The following is a 26,227-nucleotide window of genomic DNA, read 5'->3' as shown; positions in this document are numbered from 1 at the left end:
GCATGACAAATAAAGAATGAATGAATGAATGAATGAATGAATGAATGAATCTGTTGTAGAAAATAAGGTGAATGTATCAGGATTTTAACTAGCTTTGCATGATTTCCTGCAAAATGATTTGTTACGAAAAAAAAAGAATTCTTCATTTTTTTCTCCCCATGAGCTTATGATTCCTCTAGTTTTCAGATTTGCCCTTTAGTACATTTAAATTATTTTTTACTGCCATTGTTGAAGTCTGTAGAAAACATTAATAGTATTTGAAGCAAAATTTTGCTCATTTTTTGTTAGTTTTCTAGTCATTTTTGTAGTCTGGATAAAGCGTCACGGACACTACACATTCAGAAATATGTGTGTGAAACAAACTATTGTTTATTATGACCAGTATTGAAACCTGTAAAAACAGTAAAATTATGACAAGATTTGATTACAAACAAATCACAAACATATTATTAAGGAAGTTTGACATAAAGAATATTTGTAGTACTAGTATTTTTCAATAACCAGAAAATTTTATCAGAAATGCAACACTGAATGCAAAAATTCTTGAGATAACTGGTATGTAGACAATGATAACTGGTATGTAGAAAATGCTTTACAATACAAAACTGTCCTAGTAACACTATAAAGTGAACAATAAATGATTTTCTGAACATTTGGTTTCCAACATATTATTGTGATCTATATTTCAGTAGCGTCACATACACGACACCAGGGCTTGACAATTTTTTTTCCAGTTTACTTGTCCGTTGGACAAGTGGATTTTCAATTTCACTTGTCCTCACAAAAATTTTACTTGTCCTCCATTTGTAATAATCAGGACCAAAATACTTGCGACGAATTCCGTAGCGGCTTTCAGGGCTTTCTTATTTTGTAAAATTTTCGCCGATGTTGACGCCGATTTTTCTCAAAAGTTCACATTTGGTAGCCCTGCATACGGTCTGTGTGTTCCCGGCGTTATACGGCCTCCACCACAACAGGCCATATAACGCCGGGAACACACTGTCCTGTAGACCTATACGTAGGGCTAACATTGAAGGTACATATCATACATCGGCTTTCCGTATTTGGCAAGCATAAATGCCGTCGTAAAAAGATTGGTCAGTTTCTGTCGCTGGTTGTTGTCATTCGGTTTATGCATTGCGAGTGCATGCGATCGGGGTGTTGGTAAGTGAAACCGTATCAGGCTCAGCGGGACCCACAAAATTTCCACAATCATTGTCCCGTCACGATATCATCTGTGATGCGCCAAACAGTCCAAATGCGGTTGACTAAACTCGTGAGACATTATCTGTTCCATGTGAAACACGTCGCATCCGCCAAGAAAAGCATTTTGCTTGGTTTGGCAATGGTGTGGTATTTGAGACACGACATACAGAACATTGTCTATTACCCATGATGCATTTGGCCTTTTGCTTCTTTGTCCATTCTTCAAGTACATCTGATGAAGGAGACTGTTGTCTCCGAAAGCTATTGTCATACTAAAAAAGTTGATCTACAGTGTGCTACCCTCAACAATATTCACAAGATACAGAACACAGGCGCTCCTTAGCTGGGTAGTCCGCTAAGTAGATCGATTTTCAGCTCGATTTATCGATCCCGTAGTCATATGCCCGCCACTGCAACCTAAATACACTCAGTGTGACAGTTTTCGGACAGGGTAGTGAATTTTGCCCAAAGCCGTTTCATAAATGACGAGCACTACAAAATCTTATTATCATACCTTTCGAAACTTAATTGTGTTTATCCTCAAACTGTAAACACCGATAGAAGTGGCATTTGGGGGTCAAAGTTGCCAAATTTTTTACCCGTGTTGAGTGCGTAGTAATCGGACTGCTATCGTGGTAATCGGACGTCGTATTTGGAATATGATTGTAGGGGCTAAATACTGATATTTTGAAACTTCGAACCCCGATTTTCAATTTTAATGTGTTTAGAAAACTATATGGAAATATTTCGTGATAATTAGTTATGTTTAATCAATGGACGATGCAACTATATTTCGATGTCTATACCACTTAGATATCAGACAATAGCTGTCTCTGTGTGTTGTGTTCAACACCTTGTATCGTATGGTGTGGCTAACTTCGCCAAGTTTGTAGCCAGAAATAGTTTCTACTGAAAAAAATAACTATTCAAAACGGGACAGCACTGTCACCTGACTTAATATGCGGTAGCATGACTTGTAAAACGCTATCAATACGGAGCGAAGTGAGTACAACGAACAGCATGTCATTAAATGTCCGAAAACTGAGGTCGACCGAAAACTGTCACACTGAGTTCAGTATTTAGGTTTCACTGGCAGGCATATCGACTACGGGATCGATAAATCGAGCCGAAAATCGATCTACTTTGCAGACTACCCAGCTAAGGAGCGCCTGTGGTACAGAACATTTTGGAACCATCATATTTCAAGCAAGGCCACTGTGCTTTCCATTTCGGGAGATAACATCTATGGCATTTTTCCTCATCATAACGCTTATGTTTAGATCTTTTGTCAGAATCATCGTTCTAATCATCACATCGAGTCGTCGATTCTCAGACGATCCCACTCACGCTGGCCCTCGTGGCGCCATCGTAAATCGTTACAACGTCGTTTTTCAGAGGTACACAATGCCCATCGTTGTAAACGACATGCCTCTTTATGGCAACAGCTTTGCTTGATTTTTGCGTAGGTCTGCGGAGCGGAAATTACGCTCTGGCTCGCGAAAATGCACAATGCCTTGTAAGCATAGTGGAAATATTACCGTAAAATACTCATATTTACAGTGATCACTCCACAAACTATCTGCCAACAATGTTCGTCTACCTCGCGAGGCCACATTAATAATTTTGAAGTACTGCAGGGTCGATCGCCAATAAGCAATATGTGATTGGGTTTTGCAATTTTTTACCTAATTTGTTTGGGCGGAGCAGTCAGCACACAACAAAGAAATGCTGTTTACGCCAAATTTTAAGCGACTTTTTTAATTGGATGATGAAACAATTTCATGTCGATCATCGAAAAATTGCAACATTGTGTGAGTCGGCAAGTGAATCTCAGAAGAACGTCACAATTGTATCTAAAAAAGTCAGTGATTGACATTTATTTTGTGTGAACGACAACGCAAATCAGGCGACACGTGCACAAACCGCAACTTAGGTTAGCGTTGATGGCGCCAGACAACTTGTCCGGCGGGTGACCAGATTTTGTTTTTGACTTGCCCGAACGTAAATTTCACTTGTCCCGGGCGTCGAGCGATAGGAATTGTCAAGCCCTGTACACATTTGAATACCTAAAGGGGCAACTTCTTTATCAGTTTTAATAGACAATATTAAACACAAATTCCCTACATCAGAAGTCTAAGTAAAGTCATGAAGAGTATAATATACTACTCTCTTGCCACTCATAATAATATTTGTAGGTGACTGGAGTATTTTAAGTATTTGATCAGCATCTATTGTGTTTGCTGCGAATCCGTAGCCTCTGCCACTCGGGTAGCTTGGTCATTGGAGTGGTATAGGGCTACGATGTGTAATACGCAAATATCCCACAGGATACGGCCTTCGCCAGAAATTTTCAAAGACACAAATGTGACATAACTTTTCAAAAAGGACCTTGTCCGGTGTTCATATAGCCTACCCGCTCAATAATTACTCGGTATTTGTAATTTTTCTCTCCTCCTAATGGATTTTTCGCAGCAAGACCGACGATCGCCTTGAAATAACCGCCATCTTGAATTTAAAGCTGCTTGACCCATGACGTCATGCAAGTCTCGCAAGTTCCCGTTCCTACTTCATTTGCATTCAGATATCAACAAAAAACACGTGCGCTGACTAGTATTGCTGTCTCAGCATTGTCAGCTACGTTATGCGAATTTTAGCGTGGTAAAAAGTGAATGAATAGAAAGCAAATTACTTTTAACTCCAAAAATTGTGAATAAAATATGTAATAAGTTTATAAATAAAATACATTGTTGAATGACACTAAACTTGTCCAACTATTATCCATCATGCAAATTATGTTAAATTCCCCAGAGAAATTTTACATTATAGATCATGATGTTCTCCATCACATGTAACACAAAATAAATGCAATGATCCTTTTATTTACCATATCGTAATAATATTAAACAAACTTGGTAGAGATGATGTGTGGAGTTGCCCTTATTTTCCTTTACATCTTTCACATTTTCTGTTTTATGAATCTGCCTTCCAATGGAGACTCGTCTGTAACCTTTTGCTCTCTTCTCAAAGACTTCTCCACAGTTCATACATTTGACCTCCATAATGTTTCTGAACTTGAACTGAACCAACACCCTAACTCCTTACTAAATTTCAAATGAAGGACCACTTATTATTATTATATCCTTTATTAATCCAATATAAAACATAGGGCCAAAGTCCCTGAAGCTACTATAGACATGGATACAAAATTAAGTATTTCCTGACTGTATGAAATTATCTCACTAAGGTCATCCTAGGGACATGTAAACCAAATTTTAAAGCTGTTTGACCAGCGGTTTTGAAAAAACAAGCGACTCAACAGTTGACAGAGCTCTGCTGCGTTATGTAGAGAATAACCTTTTGTGACACATGTATTGATGAAGAAGGTGGATATCTTTGATAGCTCATTTCAGGATGACCTGACCAAAAATGGAAAAAATTCCGTAAAAATACAGATTTGCATATTTCATCAGACTATATTAGTCTATAATAGCAAATAAACGAGAATTAATTACATTCTAATTGAAGTAAACAAGACTTGTTTAAATCAAGATTTACGTCATAAAAAACAGCATATGTCAGGTTATAAAGAATCTTGAGCTGGTTATCTTTTAATATCAGTATTTTTATCCTATTAACCAAGCACATTTTAACTTTCAAATTAACATTGTAAGTAAGTTCTGTTGAATAAGTTGAGACTGTATGTACTCAGAGAAAGCACACTGAAGAGACAAATGTTTGAAACTTAAGAAGTTCAAGGTCATCAAAAGCATTATAAGGAATCATGTTACACTTTCATTGCACTGTTTACACAGATTGCATAATTGCTATAAATAGCACATGAGGAATCTTACAGCCCAGCTTTACCATAAAAACCCTATCACTTTGACCACTCTTTTAATTGACCACTCTATTTTTTTCCTCAAAAAGTAATTTTATTTTATCCTTACCAAGTCAACCATAAATGGAAATTAGAACTTTCTCTATCTCTATTTATTTGACCACCCTATCATGACAAACTATTATGAGCAATTTCTTTTAGATAACATAAATGGTGGTTCAGAATATATATCAAAGTTGGGATTCAGGAAAGTTGCCGTTACATGTTTTAATCCTCAATTCACTATGAACTGTCAAAAAAAGTTGAACTTTCTGATAATTCCACACTAAAATTATTTTGGCTTCGATGATTTCCTAATTAATTCAATTATTTGAAATCATATTAATTATTTTTTTCTGGGTGAATTGATAGGGTTTATACAGTACAAGAATTACATACAATGTAAGTCAAACTTTGACCAAAATGACAAAAAAATTCCTTAAAAATACACATTTGCATATTTCATCACAATTTGAACAAATCTAAGTTGGGTTATCCCTAGGGACCTGTATACCAAATAACAAAGCTGTCTGACCAGCGGTTATGAAGAAGAAGATTTTTTACCCAAAACACCTTTTTTGGCATTAATTTGCCTATTTTCAACAATATCAAAAAATAAAAAAAATAGTTTCTCAAAATCATATTTTTCATCTACACAACAAATATCAAATCAGTAAGTACTGCGGTTCTCAAGATATTTGAGTGGACGGACGCCTCACAAACGGACATACATACATACATACATACATACATACATACATACAGACTGACGACGGACGCCGGACGGATACCCATCCCAATAGCTTCTATAGACTATAGTCTATAGTAGCTAAAAATTGAAATGTGTTGTGGTGTACACAGTCTAAAAAGAAATATTCCACAATAGATAAAATACAAAGAGATCACACAGATTAAAAAGCACAGTTCCAAATACCGTAAAAACCCGATCAATTTGACCACCCTATTAATTCGACCACCCTATTTTTTTCACAAAACATAATTTTATTTGGGCCCTTTCAAATCGACCACCGACTAAAATTGGGACTTTCTCGATCTCTATTAATTCGACCGAATTACATACCCTTCAAAAACTTCCTTCAGTTGGTGAATGAACGATATTTCAAGACATCGAAAACTACCGTTACGAATACGATGAACCACGGGTCAGACAAAAAGGCAGAAATGAGAACAACAAAGGGCTTTGTAAACGGCTTTCAGATTGGTTTTCATTGGGTCACATGATTATTTTCGCTGAGTGGGAAACCTCAGTGATTTAGTGAGCTGGATCTCAGTTGCCGCTTTCGAAATATGCGTGAAGTTTCAGCGTGTGTTAAGTACCAACCCTCTAGTCTCTTGTTTTGTCACTATTTTCTCACCTTAATATCGAAGAAAGTCAGAATAAATTACCTACTTTCTCCCTTTCTCATCGTCTTTTCCGAATTCTTACCATCCCGTGTCGATTGAAATTTACAGACTCTTTCTGTGTGTGAATCAATATCCCTTCCTAATTTGACAGATATTATGTTCTAAACCACATGTTGTTTGTTCCTAAAACACATAGACAGATGTGCCCCGTGCACTAAAAGCACGAGTTTGCGAAATCTTTTGCGAACGCTGAAAAAATTGCTGAGGAAAAATCGATGTTACATGTCGGTAAATACGGCCGACGCCGATGCGCCGTGTGTTCTTACCGACTGGGAACAGACCAATATTTTCAAACGCAAATGGGGACAGTGTCAAGGAAAGAGAAAGACGACGACTTATTTTTTCAAGCTGAAGAAAATGGTCTTTCTGGTTGTTTTAATGACTCAATCGAATATTTTTTTCACCATTAATAAAATCGTAGACATCGAATATTTTTGTTACCAATTAATAAATCATAGACAATCTCAATTCTCGGTTTATGGCATTTTTTGTCGACCGATTAAAGTCTTTTCATCTTCAATATTCCATTCTAATTTCACCTATATAATATCCTAACCTGTGACTTTCCTTCTAAACGTTGATTTGCCTTGTGCACCAAAAGAGATGCTGTATTTTATGCCAAACGATGAAAAAATAGCTGAAGAAATCACCATGTATCAGTCAGTACGGCAGGGGAAACCCGGATGGCCATACCGATTGGGGACAGAGCAGAGTAGATCGAAACGCAAACGGGGTGTTATTATAGGAAAGGCGGTGACTTATTTTAAAGCTGAATAAATGCTCTCTCTGGTTGTGTAAGTCTGTCGATCGAAATATATATTTTTTTCCCAGTTGATTAATCATTGGGGGATGGCAGTCTCGATCTCCCCTTTATGGTTCGATATTTACTGACTAGTTCCTTCTCATTTTTGTCAATCGATGAAAGCATTTTCGTCTTCCATATTCAATCTTACATTGACCGATGTTACATCCTGACCTATACTGTCATTAGTTTTGACCAACGTACAAAGACGTTGCCTATGCTCCCGGTTGACGAGATATTTTGCAAAACGGTTAAGAAATATTTGAACACGTATGGCCATACTGGGCCCGGGAGACATCGATGTCAGTCTTTCCGGACTGTTTACATGTAGCTTAAGGGATATCAAAGGAGATGAATCAGTTAGTTGAATAAAACATAACTTTTCAGACATATTTTACGTCAATTTTGTCAATGTCGGACTTTTGATTCGATTGAGAAACCAGAATCACCTACAGAGATGTCTGTATTAAACACGGACGCACAATTCGGAATAGTTTGTTGTGCTACTGTCGGTCTCAGTCGTGGTGTCTCACCCATAAAATTTCGAAGCTATAGGTCTACACTTGTCGTTTCGATTCACAGGTAGCGGTACATCGATGACCAGATATTGTATGTTCTTTATACATATATAAAAACTCTTTGCCATCGTGTCTCCCGTTGAACGTCTTTGAACCTATGGACGTGACCATTGTTTTACTGCGCCCATGAGAGTGTAAACCCCTGCTCGTTCCCAGCAGAGTACTTTTTTAAAGTTCTGTACATCCATGTACACTGTGTGTATAAGCCCTAAACCTATTTAATTCAATTATGGAAAGGTATTAGTAAAGAATAAAGGGTCGTTACAGTTGCTTAAAATTGCGAGAAAAACGGTACGTTTTCCAGTACTTTTGCAGTTCTGTGCTTTCCGTCCGCGTTACTCAAATAGAATAGTCCTATTCACAAGCGCTGTTGTTTTAAATCGCGTCCAGGATGTGCTGTCGATTTTCGGGGGCATTGTTTCGTGCAATTTCATTCGTTTGAAGCAATTATCCTTTCATTTGACTGCTCTGTGGGACTCTTGTGGATATGTGTTTTGGATAAAAAGAACTCTACAGTGAAAGACGAGAAAGAACTCTACAGTGGAAGATCGACGGTGATAGGTATACGATATCGGTTCGATGTGCGAAGATACAGATTACAAGTTATTTTAGAAGTTCTCAAAACTTGTGAACGTCCTTGAATCCGTGACCGCGACCATTGTTTTTGAAGTATTCGACGGTCGATGATCGGTAGATTAATGAAGACATATGTTACTGAACTATCGTGTGATTGTTAGCATGGTTAGGTAATAAACAGTGTAGTCCGTAGAGGCAATACGGCGAAAGTCCGCGGCCCAAGGGAGCATGAGACGTACATCACATGCTTTCTTACAACGAACGAGCGGTCGATTTCCATAGCTACTACGTGAAATCTGGCCTCACCGATGTCCCTGTCCTGATTCGGAGAACAACTTTCAAGCTGCGTGTTGAGGTTCAGATGTCCGATTTTTTCATATTCAAAAGGCTTATTGATTTACAGAGAACGCCCATCTTGTTTTTAGGGATGGCAATTGAAAATTCAAAGCCAAATAGGCAGTGGGGAAAAAAATTGACGACTCGCTCCCACCAGTGGTAACAGACAAAGCACTTGTCGATCAACAACAATACAATTTAAATAATTCTAACAGTAGCCATTAATGAGTTTGTTTTTTTGTTTTTTTCACCTGTTAGAAAATTGGTTTAGAATTCTCACTGCTGAGGGTACAAAAGTATTTCTAAACCTGTTTGTGTGGCACCTTTATTGAATAGTATCTGGTACCAGACCTCATTTTAGTGAAATTACTATTCAGTTGATGCGTTTTGTCAGACAATATAGTTGTACATTTGTTTTTCACTGATTTCATATACAAGTCATCAAAACTATACAATTGTACGCCTAGAATATTCCTAGCAGCTTTCATGATACGATTTATCTGAACTTTATTGGAAGAGGAAATACTACCGCCCAGCAAGAAATACAATAACAGATGATTGACTCAACCGTTGATCTGTAAAACATATGCAAAATGTTACCGGATACACCAAATCTATGCAACTTACGCAGAAAATACAATCTTTGCTGACATTTACGGTTTAACATATTCACATGGTCATCCCAAGAAACCATGTTTGTAAGAAGGATCCCAAGATATCTATAACTATTTACCCTTCCAACCTCCTCACCTTTTATTTTTAACGGAGGTGGACTGATTTTGTTTTTCCTGAAATCAATTATCATTTCTTTTGTTTTCTTTACATTCAAAAAAAAAGCTTATAAGTTATTATCATCACACCATGTAGCCAATCTGTCCACTTCTTGCTTATAGATTGTGTCCTGATCTGCTGTAATGAGGCCAATTAAAGACTTGTCGTCAGTAAATTTGTAAAGGTTATCATTACTGTCCGCATGTATGGTGGTACAATCAGATGTAAATATGGTAAATAATGACGGTGATATAACCGAGCCTTGAGGCGAGCCGGTATTTGTCAATCGCACATGCGATCGTATTGAATTTACCTTGACAAACTGTGGTCTCCTAACCAAAAAATCTGCAACCCAATAAATTAACTGCCTGTTTACTGACATATTTTTCAATTTTCTGATTAATAAGTTTGGTGAAATAGTATTAAATGCATTTGAGAAGTCCACAAATAAAGTTCAAACAGATGCATTGGAAGTATCAAGGTGTTGTGTGAGGGTATGTAGAAGACAGAGAACTGCGTCTTCCATACTCCTGTGTTGGCGGTAAGCAAATTGCAGTGGGTCTTGGTACGGTAACGACTTAAGATGTCGTAATGTGCGCCTGCATTATACCATTATTTTTATACAACTATTTTATACAATTATGTTTATTTATAAAACAAAAGACTCTTTCATAATATGCATGTCAAGCCCCCTCCCCCTTCCAAATTAAAAAAAATGAAATCTAAAAAAGTGCAAAAACACAACTCATTCCCGATTTCTTTTCTTTTACTTCCTTTTATTTACAATATTTACATTTCCGGGGTTTTTTTGGCGAAAATACGCACAACGACAATGCGAAGTGTGAAAGACGATGGTCGAGCGCACGTGTTGTCTGTTTACGGGAACGTGCGAGACTTGCATGACGTCATGGGTCATGCAGCTAAAATTCAAGATGGCGGTGACTTCAAGGCGATCGCCGGTTACAGTTGGAAAAACCCGTTAAAAGTAGGTAAACTTGAGGAATACCTAGACATCTTCCGATGGATAGATGCTAAATGGACTTTGGACCAAGTCTATGGAAATTATTTCTGTAACGATCGAAAATTGGCTTTCAAATTCGCGCCGTTCGAAATTCCATGCGCATCTGCATAGTGCATGTGTAATACTATCCTGTGCGATATTTCAGTTCTTCACATCGCAGCCCCCACTCCCAGCAGAACACGTCAAGGAGTGGCAGGGCTCGTTTTCGCAGCAACTATTGTGTATAAGGGGGAAAGAGGTTGCAAATCTGACTATATATGGTGGTACTGCAGTAGTGTGGGCTCCATTATGGATCTTTGTCAATAGTGATGTATATAAGGGAGGATTTATGTCCCATAATGTTATTTTTCTGTTTTATCCCCTTGTTTGCATTATAAGGTTGTATTATTTGTGTTTGATAAAATTTCAGTCTTGTGTTGTTTGTTTATGGAAAGCTATGGCGAGACATAGTCGGATCTAGCATGTGGTGTCTTTTGAATGCTGTGATCCTGAAATCAATGTTTCAAAACTCAAGTGTGTGGTTTCTCCGCAGTCGCAAAGTCCTGTCTTTCCTAAGTTGTTGTGTCAGATATTTTGATTTTTATATGCTTGTTCTTGTTGTCGTTTTCATGTGTTATTGGCTTAAAAAAATAAAGCCAATATTTCCATATTTTTATCTTGTGTTGAGATTTTTTTGTGAATTTTGTTTTTGACAAGTGTGTCTTTTATGTTTTTGTTTCTTTTGTAGGCTGTTATAAGGGGTTCAGGGAAAAGGGTTTTTAATGTTTCTTCCTTCTCAAGTTCCTCCAAATATTTTGCAAGACTTTCTTTCAAGTCTTTTGTTTTAATTTATGGCCTATATGCTGTTGTCAAGATTAGATTATTTGTTGTTTCCTTCTTTATTTTTCTTGTACTTTTTGTAAACATTGTTTTCTTCCAGTGCAACTGGTGCATCCACTTTTGGAATAACTTATAAAACCAATATGTCATCACAAGGGTGATGGCACTGAGATCAACTTAAGAACTTTAACTGTGGAGAACTTGACTATTCGTTTCAAATCCTGACCCGACTTGGAATCTTCAACTGAGATGCAGAGAATTGTAAAATGTGTGCACAGAGACATGGGGGCTAGACCATTCGATATCCTGGGAGGGGGGGGGGTCTGAAGATTGATGAGGTAGCACTATCTTTGTCTGCAAGCAATATTACATTCAATGTTTAAAGAACGAACTTCAGATTAACTCAGATGATTAGAGTAGCACAACATACTCTCTTTCAACCTTATCTGAAAAGGAAATATTGCAGAACCATTCAACAGTTTTGAGTGAGTTTGGCATCAAGTTAGCGCAAGATGACAAGGTATTACCTAATCTATATTGGATTCCTAAGATCCATAAGAATCCTTATAAACAACGTTTCATAGCTGGTTCCAGTAAGTGTACAACAAAACGCTTGTCACAACTTTTAACCATCATTTTATCAACCATTAAATCTGGTTTGGTACGGTATTGTGACAAAGTTTATGAAACTAGTGGGGTCAATCAAATGTGGATATTAAAGAACTCCAAAGAATTGTTACATATTTTACAAAATAACAAAAACATGTACAATTCAATCCACACATTTGATTTTTCAACGTTGTACACAACCATCCCACATAACAAACTTAAACACAGGCTATCATCTCTCGTGAAGAAAGCCTTCTTTTACAAGAATGGTAGTCGTAGGTATGAATATATTGCCATCAAGCGCAACTTGGGCTATTTCACCAACAACAGCGATGCCAAACTCAAATACAGTGATGTTGAGGTGATTCAAATGCTATATTTCGTTATTGACAACATATTTATCAAGTTTGCTGGCATGACATTCAGGCAAACCATAGGCATTCCCATGGGCACAAACTGCGCCCCACTTCTTGCAGACTTATTTTTGTATTCGTATGAAGCAGAGTTCATACAATCACTTCAGAAATCTGGATGTAAGAGGATTGCCAAGCGATTTAACAACACCCACAGATATATCGATGATCTCATCAGTTTAAACAATCCTGGTATATCCAATTATCTACACCACATCTACCCAGATGATTTAGAAATAAAGAAACAACTGAAAGTGTGGACTCGGCTTCATACCTAGACGTATTGTTTGAAATTAGACAAAATACACTACATACTAAGCTGTATGACAAAAGAGACGATTTCAATTTTGAAATCATAAACTTTCCCTTTTTGTCGAGCAATATACCATCATCTCCAGCTTATGGTGTGTATATTTCACAACTTCTTAGATACAATAGAGCATGCAATTCATATGAAGACTTTCGAGTTAGACACAGCCTATTAGCTCAAAAGTTAGTGAGGCAAGGGTTCTCAGAAAGTAGATTAGTGAAATCATTTAAGAAGTTCTACGGTAGATACGGAGATGTTGTATCAAAATATGACCTGTCTGTTACTCAAATGATGAGTGACAGCATACCAAATTTTGACTCACAAAAGTAAATTGGTGAATTCACCAAATAACAATGGATTTGTCGCTTTGGGTTAATCTTGACGGGTGCGGCTAGCTGGCAGGGTACGCTTACCCATTCCGGACACCTGGTACCACCACTACTTTGTGGTTCAAGATGACCCCATTGCCTTTGTCATTTTCAATATGTTCCTTGGACCTGGTAACTTTCTTAGTTACCTTGAATGATAACGATTATTGGACCTGATTTGATGTCTATTTCAACCTGATCCACTGTACAGTATTTTTTTTCCACTATCCCACCTTTTTTTTTAGTCAAGCCTTTTCTGGCAGATTCGTTTTTCTTTGACATTTGCTTGGAATCTATTTTTTCTGAAAATCTTCCAGATCCCCTATCAGGATATCAAAGGGTCCACCCTTTGGTATCAACAATGTTTATTTAAAGAGATACAATGACAGGAAGTGTAGGAGCTATTTATAACCCTGACAGTTCAAACACTGAAAAAAGTTTGGAATATATATGTTGGAAACCAAACCTGCAAAATCACCTTCAGCTGTGCTTTGATTCTTTTACCACATTTTAACACCAAATACAGTTTAGGGGAGAACCATTTGATTTTTTGGGGGGTATGGAGGAAATGGGTATGGGAGCAAATTTTTTTTTCCTGTCACAGTGACAGCAATTTTTTTTTCTACTGTCAGAGCTGCATCATTTTTTTTTTCCAAATGGAGTAGCAATGCAAATTTTTTTTTTTTGTCATCAAGTTTCTGATGCGTTGTATATAAGGGAGCCGTCATTATTTACGGCCTGAAACAGAAATTTCAAGTGACACCCCACCCCCTGTCAACCATGATGAATTTGAGTAACTCCCCTCTCTAACTCTGAAATTTTGACTGATCCCCCACTTAGAAAAGTTAAATACAAATACATGTATTTGTAAAATTTACAAATACAGCAACAGTAAAGACCTTTGAAATCCTGATGTACTCTGGTAGACTATCATCAGTTATCTCATGATGGTTCAAAAAAGGTGAACCCATCAAAATGAAATTGCAAGTCACAATAAAATAAAGATATAAAAGCTCACGCAGTATCTAACCATATTGTAAAATGTTTAATTTGGATGGGTATTATGACAGGGTTTTCACTAGGATATCTGACCGGGCAGAATTTGAAAGTACAGGGGGAGAACACGTGAGAGGCTTAGGGGGAAAGTGTCACAGGGGCTTTCCCCTATCTTGCATGGAAAGTTTAAGATATTGATGTGTGCAATGGTGCAGTCTGGTGCGATCTGAGAGGTGTTTTTTAATTTTTTTTTTACTAAGTGAAACTGTTAGAACACCCAAAGGGGGAGAGCAAACGAGAGGGGGTTTCCCCCTCTCGTATTGGAAATTTTGGGAAATTGATGTGTTTAATGGTGCAATCTGAGAGGAGTTTCAGGTTATTTTGCATTTGGTAAAACTGTTTGAAAATGACATTGAACACTGCAATATTTTTTTACATTTTATGCATGATCAGTGTTTGTGTCACACTATTCAACAACCAACAATGACAATACAATTTGTGAAAAACAGTTCTGTTTGCCAGAGACTGAAGATAAATAAATATACAGGAACGGAAAATCTGTGACCTTCTTGTGTCATTTCTCCAGCTGCCAGCTTCTAATGAAAAGCATGAATATGGTATGTTTAACTGTCAAAATGGTCATTGAATTGAGGTAAATGAAAACATGTTTCTGTGATAATAAAGGATGAATTCACAACAGTTCAGTTTTGTCCTAGATCCTGTGAAAATTTTGAGAAATTGATGTGCGCTACGGTGCAGTGTAGTGCAATCTGATAGGTATTTTAAATTTGTCTTTTACCAGTAACACTGTTAGAAGAGCCAAGGGCGGGGAGAGCACGAGAGGGGGTGCCCCCCTCTCGCATTGAAAATTTTGAGAAATGGATGTGTGCAATGGTGCAATCTGAGATGTGTTTCAATTTATTTCGCCAAAAAAAATTGAGTAACCCCGTCCCCCTTCTTCCTCTCCACATTTTGAGTAACGCCCCCTGAAGTTTTCAATTTTTTTAGTGACCCTCTCCCTTGTATTTCATTACATTTGTTGTTCCTCAATATTTCATTGTCAACTTGTACATCTTCCTAATATATTTATATTGAGAGAATATTATATTGATTTTAACACTAGTTTATTGACTCCTGTCTTGTGTTTTAAAATTTTCACAATTTACAGAAGTCAAAAAGTCCCCTTTAGATAGTGCCTATGCCATTGAGATATTGCAACGGAAATCCTGAAATATGATTTCTTGGGTCAGAAAAGGGAAGGAAAACATTGAGTGCACTGAGGTGTAAGTAGACCTATGTAGTGCATGCTTTTATCATAAGTGCTGGGAAAAAAACATAAGAATTGCTTATGGTAAAAACATTTGCGCCGCCGATGGCGGCGCGCCGGCAAAGAATATATTAGAGTAGGGTTTCCAAATTTTGCTAATTTCTGGTGCATTGTGACAATTTTTTTTTTCACTTCTGTCTGTTATGACAATTTTTTTTTTCTCAGGCCATGGCAGGATCAATTTTTTTTTTCTTCTATCTCACCTGGCGACAAATTTTTTTTTCTCAAAATCCTCCATACCCCCCCCCGAAATCAAATGGTGTTCCCCTTACCATATTAAATGCTCACAAGATCACCACATTATGTATTCTTAGTTCCTGTAGGTATAACATCGCCCAAAATCAGAAAATCTTTTCACAAATATTTATTAATTTTGTTCATATCAACACAACCTGAAAAAGTTATTGAATCAATACTGTGGACTATTTCTGTACGTTTTTTCCATCAAAAAATTAGGAAGCTTCATAAAAATGGGAAATTGAAGACGTTTCTCTGAAAATTTAAAACAAGCGACCTGGCAGCTAATAGAGCTCCTTTGTGTTATGTAGAGAATAACTTTTTGTGACATGTGTTGATGAAGGAGGAAATCTTTGACAGCCCACTTCAGGTCAGCCAGACCAAAATGGCAAATATAGCTGCAAAAATATGTAATTGAAGAAGATATAATTTGAACATATTAAATTAAGATCATACATTGGAAAATTTCTACTCAATATCAAAGCTATTAAAAAGATTTTGTGAAACAAATTTTTTGACCAAAATAGCAAAAATTGCCCCAAAAATACAAAATTGCAGATTTCATCCTGATTTCAATATTTCATATTAAGATAAACCCTAGGAACCTGTATACCAAAGATCAACGATATTAAATGGGCAGTTTTTGATAAATACATTTTTTGACCAAAAATGACAAAAATTTGTCCAAAAAATACAAAATTGTAAATTTCATAAGAATTTGCATACATCACATTTTGATGAACCTTTTGAACCAGAAGACCAAATATCAAAGGCATCAGATGAGTAGTTTTTGGAAGAAAAAATTTTTTGACCGAAAATGGGGAAAATTGCCCCAAAATTATAAATACTAAAAATTCACTACAATTTTTACAAACTTGACTGAGATCATCCTGAGGAACATGGATACCAACTTTCAAAGCAATCGGACAAGCTCTTTCAGTGAAAAAGGTTTTCAACTAAAATCTGAAAAAAATTACCCAAAAATACAAACACGCAAATATCGTCCTCAGTTGTACACACCTAATTAGGAATAAGTAAAGGAACCTACAAATCAAGTTTCAACCAAATCTGACCAACGGTTACTGAGTTTTAGCAGTTTGCAGCATTTTTCCTTTTTTTACCTCATTTGCATATTTTTGACAGTGACACGTTCATTTGAACAAATTCACATCTCCACCCCTAGGTGCACCTGTACACCAAATACTAAGCTGGTAGCTGCTGCGGTTTAGGAGTTTTTGATCTGGACGGACTAACAGACATACATACATACTTACATACATACACACAGACGCCATGTAAATGAGATGCAAATGAAATAATTCATCTTATAAGCTCTCTTTGGTGTACCAAATGAGAGCTAATAAAAACTGCAAAACGAACTTTTGGATTGATTTCATGTTAACAAATCAACATGTACTCCACACGCAATGAACAGATACTTTCCAAATATTGTCTTCATCACCTCATCTATCCCACTATTCCCAGCAGTGTTTGACCTTTTTGTCATTTACTGTAAAAATATTGATCACATTGTGCCCTTGCAATAGTGACCTTAAAAGTTATACCAAAATGGGACATTTTTCCGGTACCTTTTGAATCTGTGACCTTTAACAGCCACCTTCACCTAATATTATAGAACAATTCTATTCTGATTTCACAAAGCTGGTTTTCATCCTTTGAATATGCAACTACATTTGTTGGAAGTAATTTTTTGTTTATCTGTGAAGTGTTGTCATTGGTGAATTTCACTGCTACGTTGTTATTATCTCAAGATGATGACCATCTGATCTTGGAAAGTTAAGTTGCTTTTTAAGCAATGCATGCTCACACTATGTTGTTATTCAGTGTCAAGTGGCAGCATATATTCAAGTTATTTCAAGCAGAAATTGCACCAACTTGTCATTTCCATATCAAAGGATTGTGTATTCAATTTGATATGAAAACAGTGACATGGAATACTTGGTCAGTTAGGCTGTGAAATCAACTCTGATTGTCATATCAGTATCAATGTGATTGTGGCATACCAGATAACGAGATGACAATGGCTCTGATTTGATTTTGCTTTCTCCATTTTTGGGCAGTATCAAAACTATAGAGAAAACAACTTGTAATGCCATAAACACAAATGTTGATATCATAGTAATAGCCCTCTTCACTCAATGTTGCACTCACTCGTACCCAGTGGCTAGTGTTGTATGTCACAAGTTGTACTCAAAGCTAATGTAAACCTGACTGTGGAAGAGGTCATTGCTTAATTTGCAACTAAGGTAGCACAACATCAATTTCTAGGTGTTTATAATCTGAATCCAAATGATTACAGTATATGGGATTATCTAAATTAATCTTATTACCCTGGAGTATGTGTTCAAATCTATCCGTCATACCAAAATTATCACATCTTGAATTGATCTTAGACTTCTATGGTGTGACAACCAATACATTAAAAGTGGCCAGGTGTAACAATGAGGTAAACCTGCAGAATATGAATTCAAAAGGTGCTACATGACAGGAAACAATTTCATATAATTTAGAATTTTCTACTCTAAGTTTGATGGCATCAGTGACATTTGTTTGTAGACTAAGATCACTTCCTATTTTGACTTATAGATTGCTATATGCCGGGTGCAGAATGTGGGGTAGAATGTGCTTATCATTTTAAAAACACCTGACATTACTTCTCGGTTTTCTGTAGTGGAGGTCCATATATTTCTCTTCTACAAATTTGACTTCATTATATGAACCAGTACTTGTTTGTTGTCTATCTGTGCTGTACTGTTTGTGTTTGTCATATCGAGTTTGTCACTATTGAACTGATGACTGTGATGTAGATTATGGCTTGGTAATATTGTTCTGATTTAGAAGAAGTGGCTAGTCTTACCATCTAGTCTTTTCTCCACTTTACGTAGATTGCCAAGTATTTCTGCTAATTCTGTCGTAGCAGTTTTTAATACAGGAATGTCACTTTCAAGAGATGTTGATAAGTCCGTACTTTCGCTTTCATAAATATAGCTGTAAACAAGAAAATAAATCCAATGTGTACGTGAAAGATTTTTTTTTTTCCATCACTGCATGAAATGCATTGTAGCATAGATTTTCTCCAAATTAGACTGATCAGAAGAAAATGTGGTAGCTTCTATTTGAGCTCAATCCATGGCACATTTCAACCAAGCTATAAGCTGATTTGCATTTTCAAAAAGGAAACTCAAAACACGTACAGGTTAATTTTCAATTTTGAAATGAAAAAATGTCATGATATGCACTATTCCACTGTGGGACTGTGTTACCAACATCAAACTTTTTTTCATGCTTAACGAAGCGACTCAGGTTCAAAGGTCAATTTTAGCAATTTTTTTTTTATTTCAAGTTTCGAACCACTGACACATGGCCTTTCTTTTGGGGAAAGGTGTTGGGTCACATCGTACCGGGAAATTTCTGAAATATTACTAAAATGGCAAACTATAAGCTACATCGCGTGCCATTATTTCCCTTTTGTCTTAACGGTCGCGGATTACCGACCACGATATCTTTGATAAACACGCAGAGATTATGTATAGGCTTGGCGGTATAGTGCTCATGCGCTATCTTCAACGTAATGCTCAGCGTTTGAACTCAGCATGTATGGGTACGGCAAACACGTCGAGCAGACAAAAGCCGGCGCGGCGCTCGCACTCAGTACCGTCGAAAAAGCAAGCGAGGTCCACAAAAGCCGACCTGAAAAAGACGGCAACGTGCGAAAAGGTAGATTTAAATGTAAAACAGTCCGACTTTGGCTCATACTCCCTGCAATAACCGATCAAGAATGCAGTGAAGAGTCAGATTTGGCCGAGGACGCAGACGTTAACGGAGACGTGCTCAGTTCAACAACTATGAAAGTATTTGACACACTGCGTTTCGAACATATTAGGCTATGCTGATTACATACCCGAGTCCAAAAATTAGCCTGAGCGAAATGAAACTTCTGTTAGTTGCGATAATTTTATCACTCTTGCTGTACATGCTTGGTGTTAGTATCTTGTTCTTTTATATTTTTAAACTCGGAGTTTCATCTTTCTATCGTACAGCCTTTTCGTGTCTGCTGAGAAACCTTGAACAACACCGTACCCGACAACAGGCGACATTTATGTCAAGGAGTTTCCCAAGCGAGTGCAGGAGTTCATACACACATGATGCAGATTCACAAGAGCAAGTTCACCGATCTAATAATTTTTCGAAACGAAATGCAAATATTTTTTTATTTCATGCCTTTTCTTTCTTTAAATATAACCCAAAAATTAAATTACGTCAAACGTGGATTGCGAGGTTCACAAATGATTCTTGTGTGCGTGTTGTCTAAACTTAGGCCCTATCTATTACCCGCAGACTCCACAGCTGCTAGCTGGACCTCAACACTGAACGTAAAACAAACCCGGCTCAACTTCTAGAAGTGCTGAAACTAGCAATTTTTGCTATATGAGGTCAGTCATCAAAAGTTTGATTATAAGTAAAAATCTCCGAAATAATTATTTGTGCGCTGGTATTGCGCAAGTCAAGTGACTCCACTGTAGACTAGTCGATACTCTGTCTCTCGGAACACGCTGTCGATGACAGCCTGCACTGTTCTACGCTACGGCGTGATTATTATTAGTTTCATAAAATCGGTACATGAACACATATAAATAAAGTTTGAAAAAATTAACACGAGTCAATCTCTCCTGCCGTAACGAAGGGCGACAAGTTTGCAGTGCGGTGCAGAAGCTAAGAAAATACGACAGACATTTTATGTTGTCAAGAGTTACATGTGTTCGTCTCATCTTGAGGTAGGAAAACTAGCAACTGACGTCCCGTTCGCACAGTGTCGGCGCTAACATGAACTTGACAATCATTTTTCACAAAGAACATGCATAAATTGCCGATCGAGAGACAGGAAGTAGACAACTTGAGTCAAGAACAAGTGAATGCCCGACGCGATCGCGCGACGACAGCACACAGGTCTCGATGGATAGACTTTTTTACACAAGTTTCGACGTCTCAGTTCGTCTTGACAGTGAACACTGGTAACCAGATTGTAACCATTGAGACAACAGTGTACAGTTAATCTTCTAGTCAAACGTTCCAAAAATGGATTACATCGCTAATTACCCCTATGTGTTTGTTGTGTAAATACCAACCACTGCTGGCACTAAGCATTTGCCAGTTCAGTTTATAATTTCTTTCTATTTTCACATGATCTGCAATCCTAAACATATTCTAAATTCCCAAAACTTACTCTAAATATTTCAACCTAGTCCTGGTGTAAGAAAATTCGTAGAAAATGGTGCGCGACTCGGACTTCTTGGCCACAATGTGTAACGCATAGGTCGTTTACACAAATCGTCGATTTTCTCAGTTCCGTTTTTGGCAATGCGTACATTATTCAAATAAGTATAAATCGGCGGCGCCTGGACAGATTAGCCTGATCTTTCACCTGTGGACAGTGAATGAATATATCTGAAAGACCGAGTCTCAGATTTCCGATAAAAGGCCTGGAAGTGAAGATATCCTGACAAACGTGAACAAAGGCCGATAATTAATGCAAAAAACGTCAAGTTGACACTTTGAAGGCGCATTGTGCGAAAACAAAAGCGAATTTCAAAAATCCAGGACACGGTTTTTTGCCCAGTATACCCAGCCGTCGATTGCCGTAAACAGATCACCAAGGCCGATTGGAGATTTGTACTTACACTTTTTTGAGTAAAAAAACTAAAAAACGCATGTTTTTGAGTAAAACAGCCGTATGCGCAGTTTTTGAAAAACTAACAAATTTTCTGAACTCTTCGGTGACCGAGCAGATAAAAAAAGTACCACATGCCGGGTGTGTGACCACTTCTTCTTTGTGAAAATGAGGATTGAAAATAAGTGACAATGAACCTGAGTCGCTACCTTAAGTGATGAGATTTTCTTGAACCACGTATTATAGCCCTATTTTAGTTTCATTGAAGTCAATGTCATTTTTAATGTAAGCTCCTGCTAAGTATTATCTATGGCCAAAGAGATGCAAAGAGGGAGTGTTGTGTGACAGCAAGCCCTCATGTATGTATGTACCGGAGGCTCAGTAATTCTCAGTGTATATACACAATACTGCTGCCATTTTCTTTCATTGTCTGGAGATAAAAATCAGAAGGGTCTTGAAGTAAAGGAAAGTTTCAGTGCATAAATACTGTACTATGTTATTTAGCCAGATACAGTTCTTCATTTTTTTAAACACTTGAGCCCATTTATCTCCCTTTAGTTTGTTACATATAGGAACTAAATAGCATGCATGTGCTTAGGATTACTGCAGCAGCAAAATTATACATTTTTTTGAATGAAGTCTCTCTACACAAATATTTCCATAATTGTACATGTGGCAGAATATTAAAATGAAGAGTTCCAAAATTTGAGGCTTCATCCAAATCTGCAACAAGTCACATAGTTCTCCTCTTGCAGAAATTGCTCAAAAATACTCATTGCCTATTCAATAGTGCTGTTTTCTGTTCAATCTATTTCTAATCATTTTGCTCCTTGAATTAATGCAGATTGATGATGGACAAATTTGGTTGATACTTACTTCATCTTTGCTGCTAATCTGTATGAAGATCTGTTTAGCTTTAATGATAGCTGATATATGGATGATAACACTAAGCTATCAAATGTCTGAAAGAGAAACAAAGATACATATCACTAGAGTTCAATAATATCACAGGACTGTAGTGTTAATTATTAACTGTAAGCGGTGCAATTCCTAGCAATACTTTATAATCATGTGCAGTGATATACATCTCTGTTCCCTTGTTCAGGATTATATCACAAATGAATTTTGCTCTCTGCTCTTGTACACACACATATTGTTTTATGAATTTCTCCACTGTCAAATAAGCAATGAACTCTCATTAACATATCTTCTAGAACTGTTTCTTGGTTTAAAACTAACAGCATCATTAATTACATTTACTATGCAACAAAATCAATCTTCCGTTTGGTGGTCCAAAGCATGAAATCAATAACTTGGAAAGCATGTGCAATATATATAATAGTACCTATGTGGTAACTCTGAGGCAGCTTAGAAAGTATGCCACTAGCAAGTAAGTATTGAGGTATTGAAATGAGCAATGATGAGATATAATGATATAATGATGAGATATATATATATATAGGTAAAAACAAATATTTGAAAAGTTATGAATATGAAACTGTTGCAGCTATAAGTGCTTCATTCTTCCCACGTGTACATTACACTTGCAGTTCATAAAATCAAAGATACATGATGCATTGTTATGACCTGAGTATGATATATATGCACAGAGATGGACTGGCTTGTAAATCTTACACAAATATTTATTCATTTACCTGTGAATGCCACTGTGGACGTTTCTGGCCATTTTGCTTCTCATAGCTATGCTTCTTTCCATCACTTGAGTTCTCAGAACTTTTACCTAAGTATGAACCAAATAGCTTATCACAGGAGCTATATCTATGTACATTTATAAAGTGTGTATACAGTATGTATTAGGCCCAATATTTACACATTCAAATTTCTCATATCCTGAGAAAACCCTAAAATCAACATCAATACCTATCACTAGACAAATTGTTATTGAACAGAAAGCTTTTGACAAACAAAAAAATAACAAAATGTAAATTACAAATTTTTACGCTAAATTTGAACAAATATTTAAATGCATTGTCCCCATTTAGATATACATAAATTATCATAAAAATAACTGGATTGTACCCATTATTGAGATATACATCAATTATCATACAAATAACTGCATTTTACCCATTATTAAGATATACATCAATTATCATAGAAATAACTACATTGTCCCCATTATTAAGATATACATAAATTATCATACAAATAACTGCATTGTCCCCATTATTATAGACTCCCACTTGGTAACATTTTTAACACACTTTTTTTAGTGCCAACGGTCGATATTTGACGTGGCGACTGCACGCGGATAGCGAGATATCGGTACAAACATGTCTTCAAAAAAGTAAAAGTTTGAATTCCGGTGGCCCAACTAAATTCAGCTTCCCAGGGCTCACCCTAAGTCACCAAAAGGATTAGCCAACTGATTAGCCAAATCAAAAATTTTGTAGCCACTTTGAGTAAATTTTAGCCAGTTTATGATCTCAAGCGTAGCAATTACAGAATTCTCGGCATTCAGGTGTTCCTAATTTTACAAATCAAAATGTTTTGCATGATGTTCCTGATAGTTTTTACATTAAAGAAATATTTGTTCAGTTTTTATTGAATAATCTGGGTTTTTATGACATTTCCAGGATAGAAATACTTTTTCATTTCAGATGTTAAACTTTTATCACCAGAAATAAAATAAGGTATCAGTTGAATTCTAAAAATCTGGTAGCAAAGTGAAGTGTATATTACAACAGGTACAGAACATTTCTGCGACATTCATTTAGTGTTCACAGTATGATAGCTTGTCATAAGCTACAAGCCTCTCATGCGGCAAATTTATGCAGTCTTCCATAACCAAAATGTTTTAGCCACAAGAATAAAAAAATACCGCAATTATACCGGTGTTGCTCAAATTTGATCAGAATTGGTACATACCAATATAGGTACCAAAGATCAACAATAAATGTTGTTTCTATCTGTTCAGTGCAGGAAAATTCTACGTTGATGTTATGACAGTGATTTCTACACAGTACAACCAGAAAAACAACAAGAAATATTTAAACCAGAAAAACAAGAATGACAAAAGTAATTAAGGTCTGAAACTTTAGGTACTGGAGGTCAACTTTAGCATCATGCATAGCAGAAAGGCAGCTAGCCCCCCTTAGTTTGACCATAGATGGTCTTTCTCCCCTCTACTGACGGTCTTCCTCCCCTCTACTGTCTATGGTTTGAGCAGGTCTGTTAATATGTAACAGTTCATAAACAATGACAGGAAATGACTCAAGTCAGTGGAGTAAGCCTGTTTCAAGCCTGTTTCTGAATTTCGCTTTTTCTTTCCTCATTTGCACATTTTTGACACTGATGTGTTCATTTGAACAAATTCACATCTCAACCCCTACATCTACCTGTACACCAAATACTGAGACGGTAGCTTTGGCGGTATGGGAGCCTTTGTGTGTGACGGACATACATCCGCACATACCCACAAATATACAGACATACAGACGCCACTTAGACTCATCATATAAGCTCTTTTTGGTATTTATATATAAAACAAAATATGAGCTAAAAAAATTGTGCAGAAGAAAGCATTTAGTAGCACACTGGTAGTGTAGATATGATTGGCCCCAGTGTTACTTGTATGTCATAGTTGTGATCAAGCAGGCTGAATAGCATTTTGAGTATGAGTATTTTTCTTGAGACCAAAGGGTTTAAAACATAACTCTTGTAAAGCAAGACACAATGATATATGTTCATTTAAATTACTCACTGCTTGAGAGTGTACATTGTTTTAATGACTATGATAACATTTTAGCACAGATATATTTTCATTTGATATTTTGATATCATCAAGAAATGTCTGGTGATGTTCACTTCTACACCATTAAATTAGTGGAATCTGCAAAAATATTAAAATAATTCAGAATCACATAATTTCTTGTATAAGTTATAGCAGTTTGAAATAGACTGAATTAATAATTTGTTGCTTTAATGTTTATATGAAAAATTGCAATTCACAAAAGTGACAATTTGACAGTGGATAATGCTTACTGCAATTACTGTTGACAATGTCCCTTTGTGATGACTCTCAATAAAATTTAATTTCAAACTAACAGTCAAGCTGAATGCCATTTAAATTTGAAGGCACCAAAATTACCTTTTACCTATTGGACCACCCTAGGTGGCTCTTTTGAACCATAATTGTACACTTAAGGGGTCTTCACGCATGACATCACATGATGGGATGACCTACACTTGACCTTTCAGAAAACCTCAGTTTTTCTCCTCTTCCTTTGTATTATTACTCCGTTTGTGAAAGTTTCCTTTGAAATTATGGTTTTTACTATCAAACTGAGTAGTTGCAGGCCAAATACTGATTCTAGCAAAGTAGGTAAAACTTCTGATAGACTGAAGGACGAACGGGACTCACGGAGGCAAAGCAAAGCCTCTGTGTACTGCAGACGGAACAGCAACAATGTTTGTTTTACGTACCAGGGAATTTGTAACTTTGTAGAAAGGCGAGTGATGTGTTTCAATACATTGCAACTTTGTAGGAAGGAGGGTAAACTGTTTCAACATCTTACAACGTTTTTATTGTTAGCTGTATAGTTTTTTGTTGAGGTGGCACCAGGGCCAGGCAGTAAAAATTCATTAGCCACTATGTTCGCCAAACTGGAATTTTTGTAGCCATTTTTAACTTTCTTTCGCATTTGGCTAATTGGCGATCGGGTAGCGGGAGCCCTGCTTCCGAACATGGAACGTTCGGCACTTGGGAGATTGTCAACTAAGCTATGGAGTACAAGTCTACACTGACGCTGCTGTACGCCACAGTACCACTTGCGTCGGTAATCGGTCATGCCATGTGGGAGCATGGAGGTAGGACCTCCATGGTGGGAGAAAGCTGAGTCTTACT

At 36.8% G+C, this 26,227-nt stretch overlaps 1 protein-coding gene across 3 annotated transcripts in view; it reads right to left on the bottom strand.

Moving 5' to 3' along the window:
• The window catches only part of LOC139150538 (centrosomal protein of 170 kDa protein B-like), a 146,774-nt gene that overhangs the window by 3,986 nt on the left and 116,561 nt on the right, over positions 1 to 26,227 (bottom strand). For all 3 annotated transcript variants that reach the window (XM_070722970.1, XM_070722972.1, XM_070722971.1), the window contains 3 exons: positions 23,016 to 23,101; positions 22,237 to 22,322; positions 18,550 to 18,680 (listed from right to left, as the gene is read on the bottom strand). In XM_070722970.1, the coding sequence (XP_070579071.1) occupies positions 18,550 to 18,680; positions 22,237 to 22,322; positions 23,016 to 23,101 (303 nt within the window). The remainder of the gene's footprint in view (positions 1 to 18,549; positions 18,681 to 22,236; positions 22,323 to 23,015; positions 23,102 to 26,227) is intronic.

The sequence above is a fragment of the Ptychodera flava genome, chromosome 14 (assembly GCF_041260155.1).
Source record: "Ptychodera flava strain L36383 chromosome 14, AS_Pfla_20210202, whole genome shotgun sequence".
NCBI classification, from domain to species: Eukaryota; Metazoa; Hemichordata; class Enteropneusta; family Ptychoderidae; genus Ptychodera; species Ptychodera flava.
This window is presented reverse-complemented; position numbering and strand designations above follow the sequence as displayed.